General features: G+C 37.4%; 1 protein-coding gene across 2 annotated transcripts; it reads left to right on the forward strand.

Annotated features, from left to right (window-relative positions):
* Positions 1-238: 238 nt before the first annotated feature.
* On the forward strand, positions 239-11,551 carry LOC140002057 (coiled-coil domain-containing protein 138-like). Of its 2 annotated transcripts, none has more exons than XM_072035155.1 (7): positions 239-354; positions 1,866-2,048; positions 3,219-3,374; positions 4,171-4,287; positions 5,222-5,414; positions 7,401-7,583; positions 11,394-11,551. In XM_072035155.1, the coding sequence occupies exons 1-7, from the start codon at positions 250-252 to the stop codon at positions 11,534-11,536; spliced, it is 1,080 nt and encodes a 359-aa protein (XP_071891256.1). In that variant the 5' UTR covers positions 239-249; the 3' UTR covers positions 11,537-11,551. The 2 variants fall into 2 exon arrangements, with proteins under 2 accessions (XP_071891256.1, XP_071891257.1); XM_072035156.1 differs by having other exon boundaries at positions 1,869-2,048.
* The last annotated feature ends 10,483 nt before the right edge of the window (positions 11,552-22,034 follow it).

Raw genomic sequence — 22,034 nt, forward strand, 5'->3', positions numbered from 1 at the left:
AGATCCATAGGCTGTACACCATGGCTCCCATTTTCTTTATATTTCTTCTTAATATGTGGTGTGGATGTTGCTTTCTTCACTACTGGTGGTATGTGCAGATTGGACCATGAAGAATTACAAATTTGATCTTTGAAAGTTTGTCCTGTTTTTTAACACTGAAATGGAACTTAGTTGAGAATTATTTCTAAAAAGACTCTCTTGTTAATCACGTTTTAAAATTTGATATTTCTCTAGCAGCATGAGACAAAAATGAGCCAACTGAGAGAAACCTTGAGAAAAATGACTGATGAAACTAACGAACTGAGGTCATCGCTTAACTCTCTGAGGGAAAATATCGAATTGCTAAAAACCCAGGCAAGATTAATTATTTCCTGTTACTAGCTTTACGAGTTACAGTCAAGTAGTCAAGCAGTACAGTCAAGTTTATAAGTAGCTTTGCAAGTTACAGTCAACAATTTTAAATGTTTGAACAAGTTGTTTGCAAAATTGCTGATTTTGTTTCCTTAAGACAAGAATTGTGTGAATGGTTGTAAATACTTTCTGCTTCGTTTTCTAGTACATGAAATTTAGTCTCTCAGAGCTTTTGCAGTATTAAAGACTTTAGAGTTAGTTATTTTTGAAAGTGTTAATTAAAGGAGTATTTTCTCTGTTCTTAAAGGCACGCTGAGACAGTGGTTCACAAGAATACAAAGTTAAAGTTTTCTTCTCACTTGACTTAAATCTGACCTAAATGCTGACAAGCAAATTGCTGCCTAAACTCTTTTGACCATTGCTCCTTCAGTGAATTGCAGTTCTGATGCTCTTGAGTATGATTAAAATCATCTGCTTCCTAGTCTCAGTAAAATCCTTCTTTCTCTTTTGTGCAAACTGAAGTATTCATAGAGGACTTACATGATGATCAGGATGCTTGTTGTATCCATAGAGTATGCTACTTATATTTAAATGGCGGTTATAGTTTGCCCCATATTGTTTTCTCACAGATCATGCTCAGTAACAGTGTTATTTTCTGAAAACATTTGTTTTATGCTCAGCTTCAAAGCCTCAGTGTTGGCTTTTTTTTTCAGAATCTGCTGGAAAATATTTAATTATATTACAAATTTCCAGTGAAGGGGAAAAAAGACACATTCCTTTGGTTCTTTTTCAAGGCACGCAGGTTTTTGACTGTTACAAGTAATTGTCGCTTCAATTTTCCTTTGTTGCAGTTTCTTTTGTCCGTTTTTGCTTATATTTCAATGGTATGTACTGGTATTAAATTATATTGTGGACTAATAATAATAACAAATATTAAAAGATTACTATCTTGAGTTTCACAATTATTTTTTTCCAATTCAATGAAATGTAGCACGTATTGGATACATTGCTGGACATTGCAGGACAGGTGTTTAAGTACAGGTGAACTAAAGCGTCTTAACTATCAGCAGTGAATAGTTAGAATATTTGAAAGATTCAAAAAAGGGAGAATTGGGCATATTTGTGGTTAAAATGGATGCTAAAAAAAAAAAAAGAGCTAAGTGTAAACAAAAGCTTTGACATTTGTTTTCATTCACAATTCTTTCCCACACCTGACTTAACTGAGGAATGTACAAGAGGATCAATGAGAAGATCTAGGTATTTTCTGGAAAAAAAAAAAAAGATCCATAGGCTGTACACCATGGCTCCCATTTTCTTTATATTTCTTCTTAATATGTGGTGTGGATGTTGCTTTCTTCACTACTGGTGGTATGTGCAGATTGGACCATGAAGAATTACAAATTTGATCTTTGAAAGTTTGTCCTGTTTTTTAACACTGAAATGGAACTTAGTTGAGAATTATTTCTAAAAAGACTCTCTTGTTAATCACGTTTTAAAATTTGATATTTCTCTAGCAGCATGAGACAAAAATGAGCCAACTGAGAGAAACCTTGAGAAAAATGACTGATGAAAATAAGCAGCATGAGACAAAAATGAGCCAACTGAGAGAAACCTTGAGAAAAATGACTGATGAAAATAACGAACTGAGGTCATCGCTTAACTCTCTGAGGGAAAATAACGAATTGCTAAAAACCCAGGCAAGATTAATTATTTCCTGTTACTAGCTTTACGAGTTACAGTCAAGTAGTCAAGCAGTACAGTCAAGTTTATAAGTAGCTTTGCAAGTTACAGTCAACAATTTTAAATGTTTGAACAAGTTGTTTTTAAAATTGCTGATTTTGTTTCTTTAAGACAAGAATTGTGTGAATGGTTGTAAATACTTTCTGCTTCGTTTTCTAGTACATGAAATTTAGTCTCTCAGAGCTTTTGCAGTATTAAAGACTTTAGAGTTAGTTATTTTTGAAAGTGTTAATTAAAGGAGTATTTTCTCTGTTCTTAAAGGCACGCTGAGACAGTGGTTCACACGAATACAAAGTTAAAGTTTTCTTCTCACTTGACTTAAATCTGACCTAAATGCTGACAAGCAAATTGCTGCCTAAACTCTTTTGACCGTTGCTCCTTCAGTGAATTGCAGTTCTGATGCTCTTGAGTATGATTAAAATCATCTGCTTCCTAGTCTCAGTAAAATCTTTCTTTCTCTTTCTCTTTTGTGCAAACTGAAGTATTCATAGAGGACTTACATGATGATCAGGATGCTTGTTGTATCCATAGAGTATGCTACTTATATTTAAATGGCGGTTATAGTTTGCCCCATATTCTTTTCTCACAGTCGCAAGTGATATATGAGCAGTATCAGTAGTTAGAATTCTGAGTGAAGAGAAGAACAGTTGTCTGAAGGTAGATACAAGAAAACTTGTGAAGGTTTTAGAGAGATGTTCGTGTAGTTTGTCTTCAGGAACGTCTGGATACCTTTCACAGAGCTTTTCTGTACAGTTGTAGCAGAGGGACAGAATGACAATTTCACAAAATCTTTATTCTTCCAACAATGCTAGTTACACAGTTAAAATTTAGCCTAAGTAGATTGTATGAAATAAAGCAAAGGAGTGTATTAAATGTATTAAAATGAGGATCATGCACAGATCATTAAATATTTTCTTTCTCCTATGATCCATTTAGTTAGAATTATAAAATAGAGTGATTTTGTATGTGAAAATCTCTTCCCAAGGCTTTCATAAACATTTGTTTAAGCACAAAATAAAGCATGTGCGTATTACTAATGTACTCGTATATTTTAGTCTATTGGTATTGTGGTTTAGAAAATCATAGACTTGAAAACTGAAATAACTGATGTTGTGGATGTGTTACAGTTACTACGGATTTCAAAAGTTTACGACCCCTTAACTATTCTTATGGACTGGATCTCAGACCAACACCTTAGCAAAATAGAAATACAAGAAGAGAGAGAGGGCAGTGAGAAAGCTCAGTGTGCTAAAGAAAACTACACTCTAGAAAATTGTATGAAGGTAAAGGCATTTGAATTTGTTTAGGTTGAAATGTTAAGATTCTTTGTATTATTTCTGAGTGTAACAGGTCTGCCTGTTTTACACACGCTTTGAATACATGAATTAAAAGAAAACAGCAGTTAATCCTTCAGTATTAATTCCAACAGTGAGATGTAATAGATAATTTTTCATACAGATATTTATACAGATCATTTTTAAGGAAATGTGTAGTGTGCAGTCTGACCTTGAGATTCCACCTGTCTTTCTATTTTAAGTCACTTTTCTCAGCTGATAATTTATCTCGTGTTTTATCTGTAATACTGTATGTAATTCCTTTTTCCTAAGGAGATACACACGTCTAATTTAAAGTATTTTAGTGCTGATACTAGGTATTAAAAGTTCAAGTTATGTCTTATAAAAGATGATACCGTGCTATACTTGTAACGCTTTTTTGGGATACCGAGGCTTGGAAATCAGTGAAGCGTTCAGGAAATCTGCTTTTTCTGTTTGTTTGTTTGTTTGTTTAATTATTATTCTATCTAAAATTTGTAGCCCTTGGTATTAGACTTCAGAGCTTGAGCTCACACAATGTCTTTCCACTTTTTGTGTAAACCTGTGTAAAATGTAAATTCAGTATATAATTCTGTTACCTGTACCAGATCTGCCCAGTGAGTATTTGTACATGTAGTCTGTTAAACTCCGGGAATACGTTGATTTTAGTTTGGTTTAGTTTTGCTTAGTTTGCTTTTTACTTGTGGTTAGCTTGTACTGTAAGTTCGTATACTGCACGTAACTTTGCCATTCTGTATTTTTACAGCTTTTGCCTATGGTCACTGGACAGCTCCAGTGGATGCCATTTGTGGATCCTAAACTACATATGTCTGTGATTCAATTTATCTACTGGTCTCTAAGGCAGATAGACACTGGTAGTCAGGTAAATTCCCAAGAGATATTTTGTATTATAAATGAGTATGAAAAGTAGATATTTTCAGGGAGTATATATAAAAGAAACTTTGCTGTCTTTGCAAAGCATACATGCCTACCACAGATACATAGCAAATGAAAAACTAATTCTCACCAAATTAACTTTCTCACATTCGTTGTAATATTTTGCACCGTGTCTGTAAACATATTTTTGCACACATATGTGATCTTTGTTGCAGTAGTGTGTAGCATCTCAGAAATGGTATTTTCCATATGTGCTTACAAAACGTGTGAACTAGGAAAAGAAATATATTTTTGTTCGCTTTATGCATGAGATTTGTTGAAATTGATGGCAACGTGTGGCAAAGTAGCAAAGGTATTTTGATTTCTTTGTTCTCTACTCAGTGTCTAACTGAATAGAACTAAGCTGGTGGTTCCAGTGCTAATGAGAAGGTATTTTAAATGAGCTTGTTATTAAGTTTGATTCTGAAGTAATATTTCTGCACCGGTTTTTGAAAAGTCCAATACATCTTACCTGTACAGTATTCTTAAGGGTCATGTTTAGACCTTAGTTCTGTAAACGCTTTTGTAGGACCTAGCTTCAGGCATCTTCACAAAAGAGGGTAGTGTAGTAGGCAGCACTGATTAAAGCTGAGTTTGAACTGACTTTATTCTGGAACCAGAGGCAAATTAAATAACGTCAGCATATCAGGGGCCCTGACTACCTTGTTTCTTTGTGAAGTGTGTGTTGACTAGGCCCTGTGCTAATGTTGTTCAACTGCTTGTGGAACGCAAAGTAGTATCCCATGTACAGACTATATTGCAATACACGGTCACGACATCTGCTATTTAATATTTAATCCTTAGGGGAACATACGTACTTAGCAGACAGGATTTTCATGTATTTTAATGTTTACGCTAAATGTGCACGTTGTTTGAAACAGGATGCAAGCATGACAGCAACAATGGAGAGACTTGCAGAAGTTATTCTCAAAGGCGCAGTACAAAAGGGAAGCATGCAAAAATGGACTAAAAAGTCTACACGGAGTAAACCAAAAGCTGCACATTTCTTTAAAAGCTCCTCTATGCCTTTGAGGTTTCTGTCAACTTTAGTTGTGCTTAGAACAGCAAAACGAAGTAAGTTCTGGTTTTTATTATGTCTTTTTTAAATTATCTTTTTCTTTTTCTTTTTTTTTTTTTTTTTAAATCTTATTTTCAGGTATGTGCCCAGACAAAAAAACAAATGTACAAAATGCAGCAGTTCAATGATACTGTAGCATCTGTAATGCTTTTGTAGTAAAGGATGTTTTATTTGAATTTTACCACCTGATGAAGCATAATATAGGGAAGCAAGTATGAACCTTGCTATTATTCATGTCATAATTTGTGTGGTCATTTTAATATGCTTTATTTATGTCAGTGAGATCAACATATTTTGTGACAAAGGGGAAAAGAGATGTTGGTAATTCTCTCAAGCAATCACCGTAGCAGTGATTTGTTTGTCAAGATCTGCACTGCATATAATGGTACAGCTAATTGCTCCTCAGTAAACTGAAATCAGTAGCAAATTCAGAACAGTTCTAGAATTTCATTGCTTTGTCAAAGTTTAATGTAAAGCTCATACTCTATCTAGCTCTTACCTCTCTGCTGTCTCCCCTTTTCTCCTACCAAGTCTGTCACTGCAAGTGGCTACCCATAAACATTATCAGCATTGAAGAATGCTACCATATGCTGATGCAGTATAGTAATGTATTTTGTTAACAGGCAAAAGCAAATGAGGTCGTACTTGTCTGGAGATATCGCAGTTCTTAGTGACTTTTGCTTCAGTTCATGAGAGTTACTCCGCTTGTGCAATTTCCAGGATGCCGTAGTATCTCTTCTCAGCAGCAGTTTCTTTAAAAACAAACAGGGCCTGAAAAGACAAAAAACGTTTTCTTTGAAGTGATGACAAAAATACTGACCTGTGCAGTATTTATACTGGTAGTACTTAGAATAAGTAGGATTTAAACATTCTGGAAGACCACCCTGTCACCATTAATAAACAAATACAGTATTTCAGCTGTTGGAGGGAAGAATCAGTGTATTTTCAATTTCAGTATCATATAGTTTCAGTCAGAATATTTTGGTGAAGCATGATTACCCTGAAATTGAAACTCACATTTCTAGAAATGTTTGATGAAAATGATGCAAATGAATTACAATACAAAAAAAGTACTTATTGCAGAGATTAACTATAAGCAGATGAAAGCTGTTGATCAGAATGAATCAGTTTAGCTTCTCATGGTCGGTTTTTACTGCGAGCCTATAGAACATGGAAAAAAATTACCTGTTAAATTTATGTTGAAACTTACCGTGTATGAATTTTCATCACTGACCACATGTCTAATGATCTAGCGATGACAAAGCAGCACATTCAGTTTAAACATATATATCCTGTTCCCTTCAAGATGCTAATATCCAGCAGATGGCACTGTAATTAAACTTTTGCTATGTGATAAATTTTTCCCTTACTCTTAATTTTCTGTGCTCCAGATGATCAATGCTATTCCAAGATATTGAGGAAGATTTGACATCATGAAATTAAGAAAACTGAATTGATTCACTTAATCTAAATTCTCTGAATAATTTAGTGTTCTCCAAAATGGATGCATATATAACGTGGATGCATATATAACTTAAACTACAGCTTTTTATGGAAAGGAATGTGAATAGTTGCTGTCATGGCAGTAATTGCAGTTATTCAGATGAATGAGCCTTTTACTCCTTTATTAGAGGCTTCCCAGATGTTGAAACCAATATAGTCCCAAACTATGCAGCTTGTGATTTCTTTTCTCTCTTAAGGAAGAGATTAGAAAGGTGTTATATTTGCAAATATATTTTGCTCAATTTGTGAGTTGTAACTTGTCTTTTTTTCCACTCACAACAATTTTTGTAAGGAATAAAAATAGGCAGAAGATGCATTTAAACAAATAAGTAAATTAATATTTTCAGCCATTTAATTTTTTTTTTTAATTAGTATATATCTGCAACAGTAACTCTTAGGATAAATATTCATGTATTTGTGATCATCTAATGGAACTGTGATTACATAATTTTTATTCCCTGTTTTCTGTTATCTTTCAGTGGATTACCTGACTCAGGCATTTCATTCCCTTTGCGTGGACTTGAAGACAGATGAAGGAAAGATCTTATTTTTGCAATACCGATGTGTGCCTATCATACTAAGCCACTTAACTATATCCAAAAAATGTCTCCTTTTTATTGCACTTAATACATTAGTTGAGATGGCCATGAACAACGATAAAAGTGAGTAATTGAAAAAAATACATACAAAGTTATGATGAAAGTAGGTGAGGTAAGCATAAATACCAAATCAAAAATAACGTGCTGCTTCTCTATAAATAACCTGATCTAGCATTAGCATTCATTTGTGTCATTTAAATTCATTAGAGATATAAAGTATGTTTCTGAATTGTCCGTCTCTTCTCACTGTCAGCATCCAAGCTTTACATCTTGTCCTGGTTGCTTTCTTAGTGGTGTGATTTTTTTTGATGTTTAGTTTAGCTTTTCTGTTTATTCCACTGGTTTACCTTGCTGATGTTTTGCCAATGAGTAATTTTCTTTTGAAGTAAGGCTGTGCCAGGGCAGCCATTTCATGAAATCCTGTTAGCAGGTGGAGATAAAATAAATAAATAAATAAATAAATAAACTTTTATCTTTTTTTACCCCCCTAATGTGAACAGCTCACCCCTAGCCATTTTTCACTTTAAAGTAATTGGAAATGGCACATCTGTAAGGGATGGTTATGTTTCAATGAGTTGTACTGTGGTGTGGTCCTATAAAAGGGTTAATAGTCTCCTTCACAGTGGTTTTCCAGGTGACACAGGCAAAGAATCAGTTGATAACAATCTGGATGAACACACAAGTAGTGAGCCATTCCAGTGTCATGTGGAACAATCCTTGTTAATTTTCTTAAAATAAAAAGTATTCATTGTTTTTTGGAACAGAAAAGGGAAGGAGAAGGGACTGCTGCTATTTGTGAAATGTATATTGTTGGCTTGGGGTATTTTGTTACCATGTACTATAGGGGCAAAAACAGAAAGCGTGTTTGACTTGGGATGGAACAACGTTGAGTTAGAAGGCATTTTGTAGTGAGATAAGTGGCAGAAAGATTTACCTGATGTTGTTTTCATCCTTTTTAAGACCGTGTGGTTAGTTTATCTATTTATTTTTTTTACACTAAAGTATTTCTAATCATCATAATTTTGATCGGTATAGTAACTGGGAAAGAAAAACCTAAGCAGGGTTGATGGTATCTGACATTACTTTGAAGAAAAATTCCACTAACAGTACATGTTCTGTTATCTAGTAGTAGTCATTTCGATCTGCTGGATGCCTAGATTTGGAAGAATAATGGAGATAAATTGTGACAAGTTCACATTTTGCCATGTTGCTTGTAACCTTGTTGCATGTCAAATGTAACCGTTCAGGTATTGGTACCATCTGTTTCCTATCTATACGTAGTATCTTAATGACAAATTAGAATTAATAGTCTTATTGCTGTTCATCTTTACTGGCACGCAGCTTTTCATGTACCACATCCCTGTTTGGTTCAGGTGTTTCACATCCAGAATCCTGTCAATCTGTCTTGTTATAAAGGTAGTTCCTGGCTTCCAAGGTGTAGGTTTTTGTTCTGGTCTTTTCTGATCTTTGTAAACTTCTGTTCAGTCCAACTTACTTCTGTGACATAAGGAATCCTGTTCTGTTTTTAACCTTTTTTATTGCTTTTTTTTGTGTGTGTATGTTTGTGATGGTCATTTAAGAATGATGGTGGCCTCCCGTACATCCTGTGTCATAGCTGCGTGAAGGTCTTGCACATCTAGGAAGCTGAAGAACAATTGATACCATCCTGAGGTCAACATGTACTGGGTGATGGGCTGGACCTGTCCTTGGGCTCTCTTAACTCGGGGTCACCCACGAAGGCATCCACACTCGAGGGGCCTTGCACTGACTGTTACCTCGCCTGCCCTCCGTTGTGCTATAACCACTGGCTCTTAGCAGGCCCAGCTGTTGACGACGAGAATCAGTTAAACTCAGCAAATGGTTCCAATCTTGCCAGTGACTGTGTAAGAGACAGCAGCTCATCAGCAAGCTGTTCAGTGTAGTTACTGGTTCTTTTTCTGTGGTCCTTATGTAACTTTTCCACGAGCTAACTCTCTATCACTCTGTTGGGTTGGTCCGGTCTCCTGGCAGATCCACATGCAATTAGAAACGAGGCAAAACCGTAATGGTTAATTTGTTAAAACATGAACTTCAAGCTGGTGTTCCTGACAGTCTTCATTTTCTGAGGTGACAGAGCTTTAGCTATAAAACAGAAATTTCTGAATGACAATAGCTGGTGAGACTTGATGCTGTGAGTGACTGATCACTTTGAGGGTAAATTTCAGATGAGTTCTGTCAACAGTGATAAATTGCTCATTGTTCATTACAGTCTACCAATGAAGTTAAGTTAATGTAACTACCAAATGCTGCAATTTTTTATGGCTCCTATGGGAGGCTTTTGCAGATTATTTAAAATTGTGTCAAATCCTAACCGGATAGATTCCAAGTTAGTTTTTCTACAGTAGTTAATAAAAACAAAATCTGTGCAGAGATGATGCAGAAAAATATGTAAAAATACACAGTTTTTATTCTTCTAGTTCATCAGATAGACAGGCATTTAAATTATATGCTTATTTTGTACATTTGTGATGATTTAAAATCTATTCTGCAAAAGCTTATTTGAAATGAATATATAAAATGAATAGATAAACAATGTAGGAAAAATCTCTTTAAATGCATGTCTTTATCAGTTTGCTTTCATGTGATTGAACTTTGTGAAACTTGAGGTATTATTTCCACTTTGGCTCTTCTGCTTTATGGTAAAATTCCCTCAGCGTATTTTTTATATTGTTTTATAAACCTCACAGTTAAAACATTTTACAGTGTATCTGTATGTATATGTGTGTGTATATATATTAATAAAGTTTTCTTCAGATACCTTAAGACCGGTATTTTTAATAATAAAATAATACAGTATTATTGAGACCAGTAAGAACAAGCCAGCAAAGAAATGCCCAAGTAAGCAGAATATGGTATTTGTTTACACCTACAAAAAGGAATTTAAGGCATTTTTAGATATTTATAGGAATAAATTGTAGGACCTCCTTCTTCTACAGTAAAAGTAGAATAATATTACAATAACTATTAATTTAATGGCATATTCTAAGTAACTATATCCTGGGGCATACCAAGTGTGTTTATACGCTAAGGGCAGAGTGCAGTGAATAGTGACTTGTTTTGTTGGATTCCTAACAAATGTGTTCAGTTCTGTGACCTATTAAATCGGTACTTATGTTCTTTATGGTGTTGCTCTAAATCAGTCTGTACTATTAGAATCAAGAGTGAAATAACACAAGGGAACAGATTTTACTTTATTCTGAATTGACTAAGTTTTGGGGAGCAGGATAAATAGAAAAGATTATACTATATGGCCATGTTTAAAAATTATCCAGCATTTTACAGGAATTGTTTTGATATTCAGGTGTTCTTATCCAACTCTGACCTCTCAATTACGATTCTGCCTGTCTTGAAACGGTACGGTGACAGTTTTGATAATGAAAAGCTGTCTAGTCATCAGTGTCTACATGTACTATTTCCGTACGTCATTTTGCAGCAGCTTAAAATATTTCCTTGTCAGTTTTTTTAGCATAGCTTAGTGTTCTCCTCATGTCATCATAAGAAAAGGAGCATTGAATAAACATGTTGAAGATGAGATTTTTTTATCTGAGTTTAAAATTGCTCAGTGTCCTGTTTTCCTTTGTTCTCAAGGGAATAGGCCTTGTTTTAATACCACAAGTGCTGGTAATATCAGAATTCTTAGGAACTTGGGTGAGTTTTGTTCGCGGTTTTACCTGATTTTTGCATCACATGCCTAGAATATACCCAGTTAGTACATTGTTCTCATGGTTGCACAGCATGAGGCGCATATAAAACCCTCAAAAGCTATAAATCAATGATTTAGTTTTCCATGAGCCAAGTGCTGTGATTAAACTTTTTAACTATTTTCTTTTACAGTTTACTTAAAGATTTTCCTGGAAGACTGCAGTAATGAACGCTTTTTCCATACTTTGGCTGCATTGCTTCAGAATCGCGACCTAGACATTTCGATTTTGGAAAGGATTTGTTTTATATTACAGAAAGTCTCTGAAATAAAGTAATCCTTTACTACCGTTTTTCTGTTAATTGCCATTAGATCACTGAACTTGGGGACCTTTCTCTTTTTTTAAAAGCGCATCTCTGTTTTGACGTTCATTTGCTCCAATACAAATAATGCTGGACTTTCATTGTTAGCAATTATGTTTAAAATGTTTGTCACAGATATGTAAGATGAATCTCTCAATTTGCCTATATATCTGTGTAGTTCAGAATATGAACTAAAAAATAACTAGCCTAAAGAACATATATTCCTCATTTATTTAGATGACGAGAATGCTTAGAAGAAAACCCTTCTTTTCTTCCCCCGACCTTCGGTTTTACTGAGTTACTTGGTAAAAATGTCCTCTGAAAATTGTTTTGTATGTGACTTAAATTTCAGTTTTGTCAATTTTCATCTCTATCAAAACAAACAAACAAAACAAACAAAAAAACAACACACGGTTTAAAGTCTTGAGCCATTTAAGACTTTGGGGGAATGTTAACCTTTACAGAATAGGTTTCTGTTGCTTACTGGTTACTAATTTATTATAACAAAGACCTTCAGCATGTCAGTGGTAGAATGCTGCTGAGTTCCGTTGATGTGCATTATTTAATGGGATTGTTTCATTTATAAAAGCAGGTATTTACACTAAACTGTTGCTTACATTAGAGTTAGTTATTTACAAAACTGAGGGTTTTGTTTGATTTTTCTTAGGAACAAAATTGAACTCTGGGGGAAAAAAAAAAAAAACTTCCTGTAAAATACTCTAATTTAAATCATATTTTTCATCGGAAATAAACTAAAAGTGTACTCAGAAATCCAGATTTTTTAATTTGTTTAATTAAAAGACAACCTCACAGGTGGTGCCATAAATCTTAAGAAATGAACCTTGAAATATTCTTTAATTTTTTTATCCTTGGTTTTGTAGTAGTTCATTACTGTATTTGCCTCGATGTTATTGTGGATTTTCTGTACACATCCTGTTTCTGAAATCTTGCTTCTCACTGGGGAAATCCTTTTACAGGTTTTCCTTGATCTTCCACTGTACTACATGTAAATACCATTTAGTCAAGAGAAAGCATAGTTCTTGATGTGAGGAATGTTTTAAGAACTCCAATTCGTGTCCATAAATTCGTGTCCATAAAGAATAATTCTGTTTGAATCCTGTCTGCCTCTGGGCCCTGCACTGGCAATTTAGTTCTTGAACCACAGATGCAGTGTGTCCCAGTCTCCCCCTCATTCCAGTCAATTTATCACGTCTTCAGAAAACACTCCTTAAATTTATGAACCTGTTTGCTTTTGTTATTCCTGACTTCTAGTTCTAACAGTTACAGTTTTTTTTTTCTGTCTTCTTCGAGATTGATTTAACACTGCTATAGATGTTATGTAGATGACTGTAAATAGCTGGGAAAGAATGTTTTAATTGCTCGTGAGTCGTCAACCTGTTTGGGAGTTTCAGAACAACTGATAATAACTGGTGACTGCTGGTGACTGTTATGAGATCCTTGGTATCTGGCCAGGGGGGCCAAGAGATTAAGAGGAAGAGAAAAGAAGCTGAAGGACGGTTGGGAGACAAGACCTGTGGAGAGTGTACAGAGAGTGTTCCATAAACTTGGAATAGTGCCGAGTAAGTACAAAGGGTGAGAGGAAGACTACAAGCCTTCAGCATGAAAGACCCCTAGAGACCCCCAGAGGAGACTGATGCGCATGCTCCAGTAGGAGGAACTGGACCCCGGAAGCTAATTATAATAATCTATTTTTTTTTAGAAGTAGTAATGAATATGTATTAGTCTAGGCGCATGAAAATCAGCTGCTTGATGTAACTGGTGTGCGTCCTGGTGGAGCAGAGACTCCCGGTGCACCCAGCGCTGTTTGCTTACCTCTATTCCTTTATATTCTTTTAATAAATCCTATTTTTTTATTTAATCCTAATTTGAATCCTGAGCCATTTATAACAATTTGGGGGCTCGTCCGGGATGGTTATAGTTCCTGAATTCTGATTTAATCTAGGAGAGGTGCCCCACCATTTGGTGGCTCCTGTTTGAGTCAGATCGGGACTAATGCCATCCTGAACCTGAATAAAGGTAAGCAAAGAATTTGATTTTTTTTGAGCTCCCTTGTTGCCGGCTGTTTTTTGCCCGTAATTCTGCGCGCGAAGATTCGGACGAAGACGACAGAGTCGTTTGGATACCGTTCGGTTGGATTCCGGTGCCCGGAATCGAACCGGATGAAGACGACAGTCGTTTGGATACCGTCTGGTTCGATCCCAGACGAAGACAGCAGAGACGCTGGTGGATACCGTCTGATTGGAGTCTGGACGAAGACGACTGATTCGTAAGATACCGTCCGGTTGGGTAAGGGTACGGTTGCCAGTTTTTGTGTGTGAGAGTGTAACTGAGACTTCTAAAGTCAGCGTGGAGGTCTTTTTGTTTTCTCACTGGTTCTAATCTCCTGTCGGGGGGGCTGGGCTGGTGAGAAGAGGGATACGTGGGTGGGTGATAGGTCCTAAACCCCCTGCAAGACACTCTCACTGGGCAACCAAGGGCTGTGCCACTAGTAAAATTCCCGGATGGGTCAGATAAAATCGAAGACCAAGGACCAGAAAGGGAGCAAATTACCAGATATATGACCAAAAAGTCCAATATGAATAATGATTAGAAATTGGAACAATAGGGGCCCCAGAAAATTAAAGAGTAAATTAAAAATGATCCAGTATTTTATGACAGAATGACCAAAAGAACCCTTAAGACCCCCTGTATTTTGATCCATGGAGGACGGGGTCTGTCAGGCTTTGAACATTAATAGTAGAATACCCGTGGATCCAGAAAAGAGCAAGCTGAAACATTGGAATTAGAAATTAGAGAGCAATTGATTAAGGATGAATAAGTGCTCCATTTGTGCCTGTGCTGCGCTTATACCACCAGATAACAGGAGCCTCTCGGACCCCGAGAACCAGATCAAAAACAACCTCATGGTTCAGACTTTAACCAAGGGGCCTAAGATAAGGAGGACTGTTCACAAAGGGACAGGTTATGTATATGTATAGGAATGTTTATGTATATGTAACTTTTTACTAAAGCAACGTTAGGCCTGCACGACTTTGGGGGGGACTACCCGCCCCGTGCTGCACGGCACTGAGTAAACATACCTACTTTACAATCCTACTGATTGTGGAGTCAGCTTTCTGAGAGTCATTTTGGTGAGCCAGGCAGGAGACACTCTGCTCGGCTGCGGGATCGGCTGCAGCATGGACGCCCCTAGGTGCACCCTGAGTGTTTTTGCTCGGAGGGGACTCCACTCTCAGCTGCTCACCGCAGGAGCAGAGATCTCCTGAAACTGCAGACAAACGGTATGTTTTCGGCTGCTGGAGGGATACTAACTGGAGTGTTAATAATTGTATGTGTTTTTATGTATGTATTTTGTGTTGAAAGTATTTGTGTAAATGTAAGGGTTTGAAACTGATTCAAAGATCGAAGCCGAAATTCCTTTAAGTGGTATATTCTTTATTGCAGCGCTGGATGCACGGGGGATCTCTCCACCTATCGTGCATACCCAAAGCGGAAAGCAGTCTTGAATTTATACAATCAATCTATCAATATTCTACAAGCGCCTATACATATGCATTACCTATCCCCGCCTTCCCTCGCTTCTCATGCTAATTAGCCTTTTGGCACCTTGCGCCTGCGTAGAGCCTCCCAAGAATTGTGGGCAGGGGTCTTTGGGACGTGGGCAGGGGTCTTTGGGAGGAAGACCCCGAGTCTTCCTCACAGTGTACTTTTCACCTTTGGTCAGGAATCTGCTGAATTGGCACGTTTCTTAATTGCGAGAGCTGGTTGTTGCCAATTCTTCCGTTTGTTGTATCTTTATAATGAATTCCAATGTCCAATTTTGAGATTTATAGTCCTTACATTTGTTTCTCTGTCCGTCTGCCGCTTCCTTATCATGAGTTCCAGTGTCTTGTTTTGAGATATATAGTCCATGTCTGGGGATTGTCCTTGCCTCCCCAATGCCTCCCCAATACCTCCTTAATCAATCCCCCCTTTTCTTTTCCCATGCAAATTCTTTTGCATCAGATACTTTCATTATTTACAGTAACAAAACAAAGCAGGCATCTAAACAACATGCACACAAATATTCCTAACACTACTAATGTTATAGACCAATGAACACTTGTTTCAAACATTGGAAATTGGGCAACCAGGAGGTTAACTTATTCCATATTTCACTAAAACTCCATGAAAGATCATCTTTACTGATCTCATGTAGGAACCTTGTCTGCTTCCATATTTCTTCCAGGTCGGTAGAGATCCTTCCACTCTGATCTACATACATACAACAACTTGTATTTATTACTGTACAGACTCCCCCTTGAGCGGCCAGTAACAAGTCTAGGGCCATCGGATTTTGTAATACTACCTGTGATAAACTAGGAATCTCTTCTTGTTGAGCCTTTATAGCATCCAGAGTTTTGTTTTCTAACTTCTCTATAATTGCAGAAATATTAACTATCGCCTTTTCCAATTCACTCACTCCTAACCATGTGATAAACCATCGAACAAAACTATGAAAAGCGGTGTGTCTCTCTATCAATGGATTGTTAATTTTTCGTCTAATTCTCCGGATATGATTTCTCAAATAACCTCGAGGCGCTACATCATGTATGGTCAAATTGGGGACTACTGCTCCAAGAGTGCAAGTTCCCTAGTTCCCTTCCAATTCTCGGGCAAGACCTTACGGGCTGTATCATTGCATAGCCAATACCACCCTTTTCCTTCTGGAACCAGCCAGCTGGTTGAATTTTCCCAACTGCTAGTTGTACTAATATCAATTGTTTGATTACAAGATGTCTGATTTCCCACATAAGTAGTACCCGTATTTATACAATCCTGTTTTCCCATACCCTTAGGCGGGTTACACCTTTGTACACATACATAGTAAGATTCCAATGGCACAAAGCTACTAACTTCTAGTTCCAAAACTTCTTCATATTTTTTTGACCCAAGATGTGTTTTCCCACAAATTAGTCCAAGATAAGTTTGCAGGCAAGGGAATCCCAATTATCGATATACCCTTATTCCCATGCTGTGGCAGATGGGTGCATACCCAACAGTTCGTCTTATTAATCACTTGAGATGCAGTTTGTATTAAGGTCAGGTGTAAGTTCTTGTCCCAAGTTGCCCATCCCAAATCTGACAACCATATCCCCACAATCATTAGGATCTGGAAAAACACAATTTTGCTGGTCCAACTGGGGTCATGGTCCATATCCTCGCCGGGGCCTTTTTCACCTTTGAATCGTGGATCCAAGCTGCTTGCTCCTTAATCTTAATGGCGGTGTGTGTTGTCAGTAATACCTGGTATGGTCCCGTCCACTTTCCTTCCATTTTTCCTCTAGGGGTTGTCCTGAAAAAGTCTTTATATATATAATCCCTGAGCTTAAAAGGGTGGATTGGTTGATCCAACCATCTAGCCCAGGTCCTGAGAACAAATTTATGTACTTTATTTAATTATTTCTGAAGTTCAGTTATATATGCATATAAATATTCTAATCCTAACTGCGTTCGATCCTCTCCACTAAATAGAAATGGATATGGCCTTCCATATAAGATTTCAAAGGGACTCAAATTCCCTTTTTATTCTAGGTTTAACTCAAATTCTAAGTAATGCTAAAGGGAGGGATTGAGGTCATGACAAATTAGATTCTTGTCCGATTTTAGCTATTTGTTGTTTAATTGTTTCATTTTTTCTACCTGTCCACTTGCCTGCGGTCTATAAAGAGTATGCAGTTGTCTTTAGAATATCTTTAGAATCCTACTTATCTGTTGTACCACTTGCACACAAAAATGTGAAACTCTATCAGAAGACATTGCTACTAGAATCCCAAAGCATGGTATTATTTCATTTAACAAGACTTTAACCACTTCTTCTTGCTTTGTTTGTTCGACAGGGAAAGGCTTCAGGCCTTCCTGAAATCATGTCAGTCAGAACCAGTAAATAACAATACCCCCCTTTTCTAGGGAGTTCTGAAAAATCAATTTGCCACAGTTGCCCCGAATAATTCCCTTTACTGATTATTCCAAATTTTATTCTATTCTTGGTATTGGGGTTATTGTGTAAGCAAATGCTACATTGTTGAGTTACTTGTTTTATTGTTGTATATAAATTTTGTTCCACTAATGTCTGACTCAGGCTCTTATGCAATGTGTCAGCTCCCCGATGTGTTTTATTGTGTTCTGTAAGAACTATGGGCCATATCAAATTAGAGGGTATTATTACACAGTTATCTTTTAAATATACTCATCTATCTGGTTTCATTTTACCTTTCAAATCTTCAATTAATTTTAAGTCTTCTTTTGTATAATTTGGCTTTTTGGTTCATATATATAGTTTGGATTTTACCGTCTGGTATTAAAGACAATGCCTTCACCTCAGTTATTTCAGCTGCCTGTTTAGCCTCCTGATCTGCCAATCGATTTCCAATTTCAAAATCAGAGTTTCCCTTTTGGTGTCCTTGACAATGCATCATAGCTACCTTTTCTGATTGTTTTACAGCCTGTAATAATTTTAAAATTTCTTCAGCATGTTTTATCTGTTTTCCCTGAGCAGTCAGTAATCCACGTTCTTTCCAAATCGCTCCATGAGCATGTACCACGCCGAATGCATATTTAGAATCTGTCCAAATATTTACCCTTTTTCCAGCTGCCAGTTCCAATGCTCTCGTGAGAGCAACTATCTCCGCCTTTTGAGCTGATGTTCCAGGGGGTAAAGGCTTAGACTCAATTACCTGCTGAGTAGTTGTTATAGCATATCCAGCTTTACGTTGTCCTTGTGTAACAAAACTGCTCCCATCCGTGAACCAAGTTTCTTCTGCATCTTCCATGGGCTCCTCCTTAAGGTCTGGTCAGCTGGAATACACAGTCTCCATAGTTTCTAAACAATCATGAATCACAGGTTCCGCCGGAGCATCACTAAGAAAAGAGGCTGGATTCACAATATTAGTTATCACAATTTCCACATCGTCCTGTTCTACCAATATTGCTTGATATTTCAAAAATCTCTGAGGAGATAACCAATGAGCCCCCTTTTGTTCTAAAACTGCTGACACAGTGTGTGAGACAAACACTGTTATCTTCTGCCCCATTGTAAATTTCCGGGCTTCTTGTATATTCATAATTACGGCTGCCACTGCTCGCAGGCAGCCTGGCCATCCTTTACTTACTTCATCCAATTGTTTAGAGAAATAAGCCACTGCCCTTTCGTAAGGTCCCAACTTTTGTGCTAGTACCCCTAAGGTCATACCCTGTCTTTCATAGGAGTATAACCAAAAGGGTTTAGACAAATCTGGTAAACCAAGAGCTGGGGCTCGCATCAACTCCATCTTAAACTTCTTAAAGGCTGCTCGGGCTTCTCCTGTCCATATTAGTCTTATGCAGTTATCTTTAATTAAATCATACAAAGGCCTTACAATTAATCCATAATTGTTGATCCATAATCTGCACCAACCTGTCATTCCTAGGAAAGTTCGTAATTCTTTAACAGTCTGTGGTTCTGGGGTACGACAGATTGCTTCCTTGCGTTCCGTCCCCAGTTCACGTTGTCCTCCTGAGATCTCAAATCCTAGGTATGTCACGTGGGTTTGAACCAATTGTGCCTTCTGTTGTGAAACCCGGTATCCATTCATTCCTAGGAAATTAAGGAGGCTCACCGTCCACTGTATGCAGCTTCCCCTGTCTTCGGTAGCAATCAAGAGATCATCAACATATTGCAGCAGGACCCCTGCAGAATTGGGGGCTTCCCAGGATTCAAGTTCCTTTGCAAGTTGATTACCAAAAATCGTAGGGCTATTTTTAAACCCCTGAGGAAGCACTGTCCATGTCAACTGGACTTTTCGTCCTGAGTCAGGATTTTCCCATTCAAAGGCAAAGAGGTTTCGGCTTTCTGGGGCCAAGGTTAAACAAAAGAAGGCATCCTTTAAATCCAGTACGGTAAACCAGACCAACTTGTCCCTTAACTTGGTCAATAGCGTATAAGGGCTTGCTACCACAGGGTGTATGTCTTCAGTGATTTTACTTATGTCCCTCAAATCCTGAACTAACCTATAGCTTTTTTTCATCTGCCTTTTTAATTGGCAATATGGGTGTATTGTATTCTGATTCACATTCAATCAATAATCCATACTGTAAAAATTTATCAATTATCTCTTTAATTCCTTTCCTATCTTCTATCCTCAAAGGATATTACTTAACCTTAACGGGTTTCTCTCCTGGCTTTAATTTAATAATTATTAAGGTCACATTTTTGCTCTTCCAGGGACTTCGGTAGCCCAAACTCCTGGACATATTGATCTGTGATCTCTAAAGGTATTTCACTTTTAGGGTCAGTTTGTATTAGTGCCAAGCTTAACACATTTATTAGTTGTTCTTCTCCTATTCTTAATTTCATTTTCCCTTTTTCAACGACAATTTCTGCTCCTAATTGCTCTAATAAATCTCTACCTAAGAGTGCCCATGAGGAGTTAGGCATATATAAAAATCTGTGTATGCCCCATTGTTTCCCTAACTTGTACTTCAAAGGTTCACAAAAATAAGCCTTTTCGGTTACACCTTGTCCTGGTTTCAGTTAGAACAGAATTAATTTTCTTCCTAGTAGCTGGTGGAATGCTGTGTTTTGGCTTAGGATGAGAAGAGTGCTGATAACACCCCAATGCTTTAATTGTTGCAGAGCAGTGCTTATACCAAGCCAAGGACATCTCAGCTTCTTGCTCTGTCCTGCCAACGGGCAGGCTGGGGGTGCAGTAAGAGCTGGGAAGGGACAGACCCAGGACAGGTGACCCAAACTAGCCAAAGGGGTATTCCATACCATCTGACGTCATGCTAAACAATGTATAGGGGTGGCTAGCCAGGGGGAGGGGGCCGGACTGCTCGGGGTTAGGCTGGGCATTGGTCAGCGGGTGGTGAGCAATTGCATTGTGCATCACTTGTTTGTACACATTATTAGTATTGGTACTATTATCATCATTGTATTATTACTATTATTATTATTATTATTATTATTTTGTCTTATTAAACTGTCTTTATCTCAACTCACGGGCTTCACTTTCCATTTCTCTCCCCCGTCTCAGAGAGGGAGGGGGAGGGGGAGCGAACGGCTGCGTGGTGTTTAGCTGCCAGCCGGGTTAAACCACAACACACCTTTTACCCTAATATAATAATTCTGTGAAGGCATTAATGCTTGATTTAGAACTGAATACGTTGCCCCATATCAATAAGAAATTTCACTTCCATTCCTCCCCTAGCTTCATTATAATCAGTGGAGGATCCGCTAGGGTAGATTCCCCAGGTCCCCGTTATTCCTGTTGAAATCAGGGACCAATGATTACCCTAGAAAAAGGCTAGTCAATTTGTCCTCCGAAGCCAGGTCCAAACCATTTTGTTTTATTTATTTATTTATTTATTTTCATTACATTTCAGAGTTGGTCCAAAAATTCCGTAGGGGTTTCTTTTAGACCTTGTTGGAAGCATATTCTCAATTCCCAATTCATCCAGATTTTAGTATTTACTTAGCCATTCATAATTTTAGGGATGATTCGGGTCTCAGTGGGGTCGGTCAGGGGAATGCAGTTGTCCACAGTTCCCTGAGCGGTCCCATCGGTAATCTGAGCTCGCACATGAACTCAGGTTGTTTTAAGAGTTAACTGTTTTTCTGTTTCCATAACAACTCTCTCTCGGACCCATCATGATCCCTTTGCCCCAAAGGGCTAACACCCATGATTTTAAGATCTCTGCCTAGAGCAGAGACAGAACTATTAACATTCCTACATCCTCTTTCCCTGCTCATTCAACTTCAAACACCTTTAACACTTTCAACAACCCTTTTAACACTTCCTTTATCTTTCTCCAGCCTCTACTTCTCTAATGCCAACATCAAAGGCTCAGTCAGGGGCCAACTTAATTCCGTACCTTTTCCCACCAAGATGCTGAAACAACATCAGTATACAACATTTCATCCTATTCTCCTTCTCAAAACCAACATTAACTGTAGCAAAACATTAGAGTTTAAAGTTCCATTTAGGGGCCACTTTTCTCCACATTCCAGCTTATAAAGCGGCCACCATTGATTACAATATTTTATCAATGTTTTCCTGTTCACACTTCCACCGGCAGATCCTCCAATATCCTTCCAGTGACTCAAAACACATCCTAACGCACTTTTCTTAGGAATTTCACTGCTTACTCGCCCCCCCATTTTCCAGTTTACACTTTCAGAATACACGTGTTACTTACAAAAGCGTATCACAAAAACGTATCACTCACAAAATTACAGGCACGCAATATCTTTCAGTAGCGATGTCACAAAGCTACTATTACCAGCAATATTGCTAAAATCACAATAACAATAGTCAGAGTCAAATTCCACATGCGATAAGTCAGAAAACCGAACTGTGTAACACCATAACGATATCTTTCTTATAACAATGCCACGAACCTACTATTACCACCAGAAAAATAGCCAAAATCACA

This window comes from Anas platyrhynchos, chromosome 3 (genome assembly GCF_047663525.1).
Source record: "Anas platyrhynchos isolate ZD024472 breed Pekin duck chromosome 3, IASCAAS_PekinDuck_T2T, whole genome shotgun sequence".
NCBI lineage: Eukaryota > Metazoa > Chordata > Aves > Anseriformes > Anatidae > Anas > Anas platyrhynchos.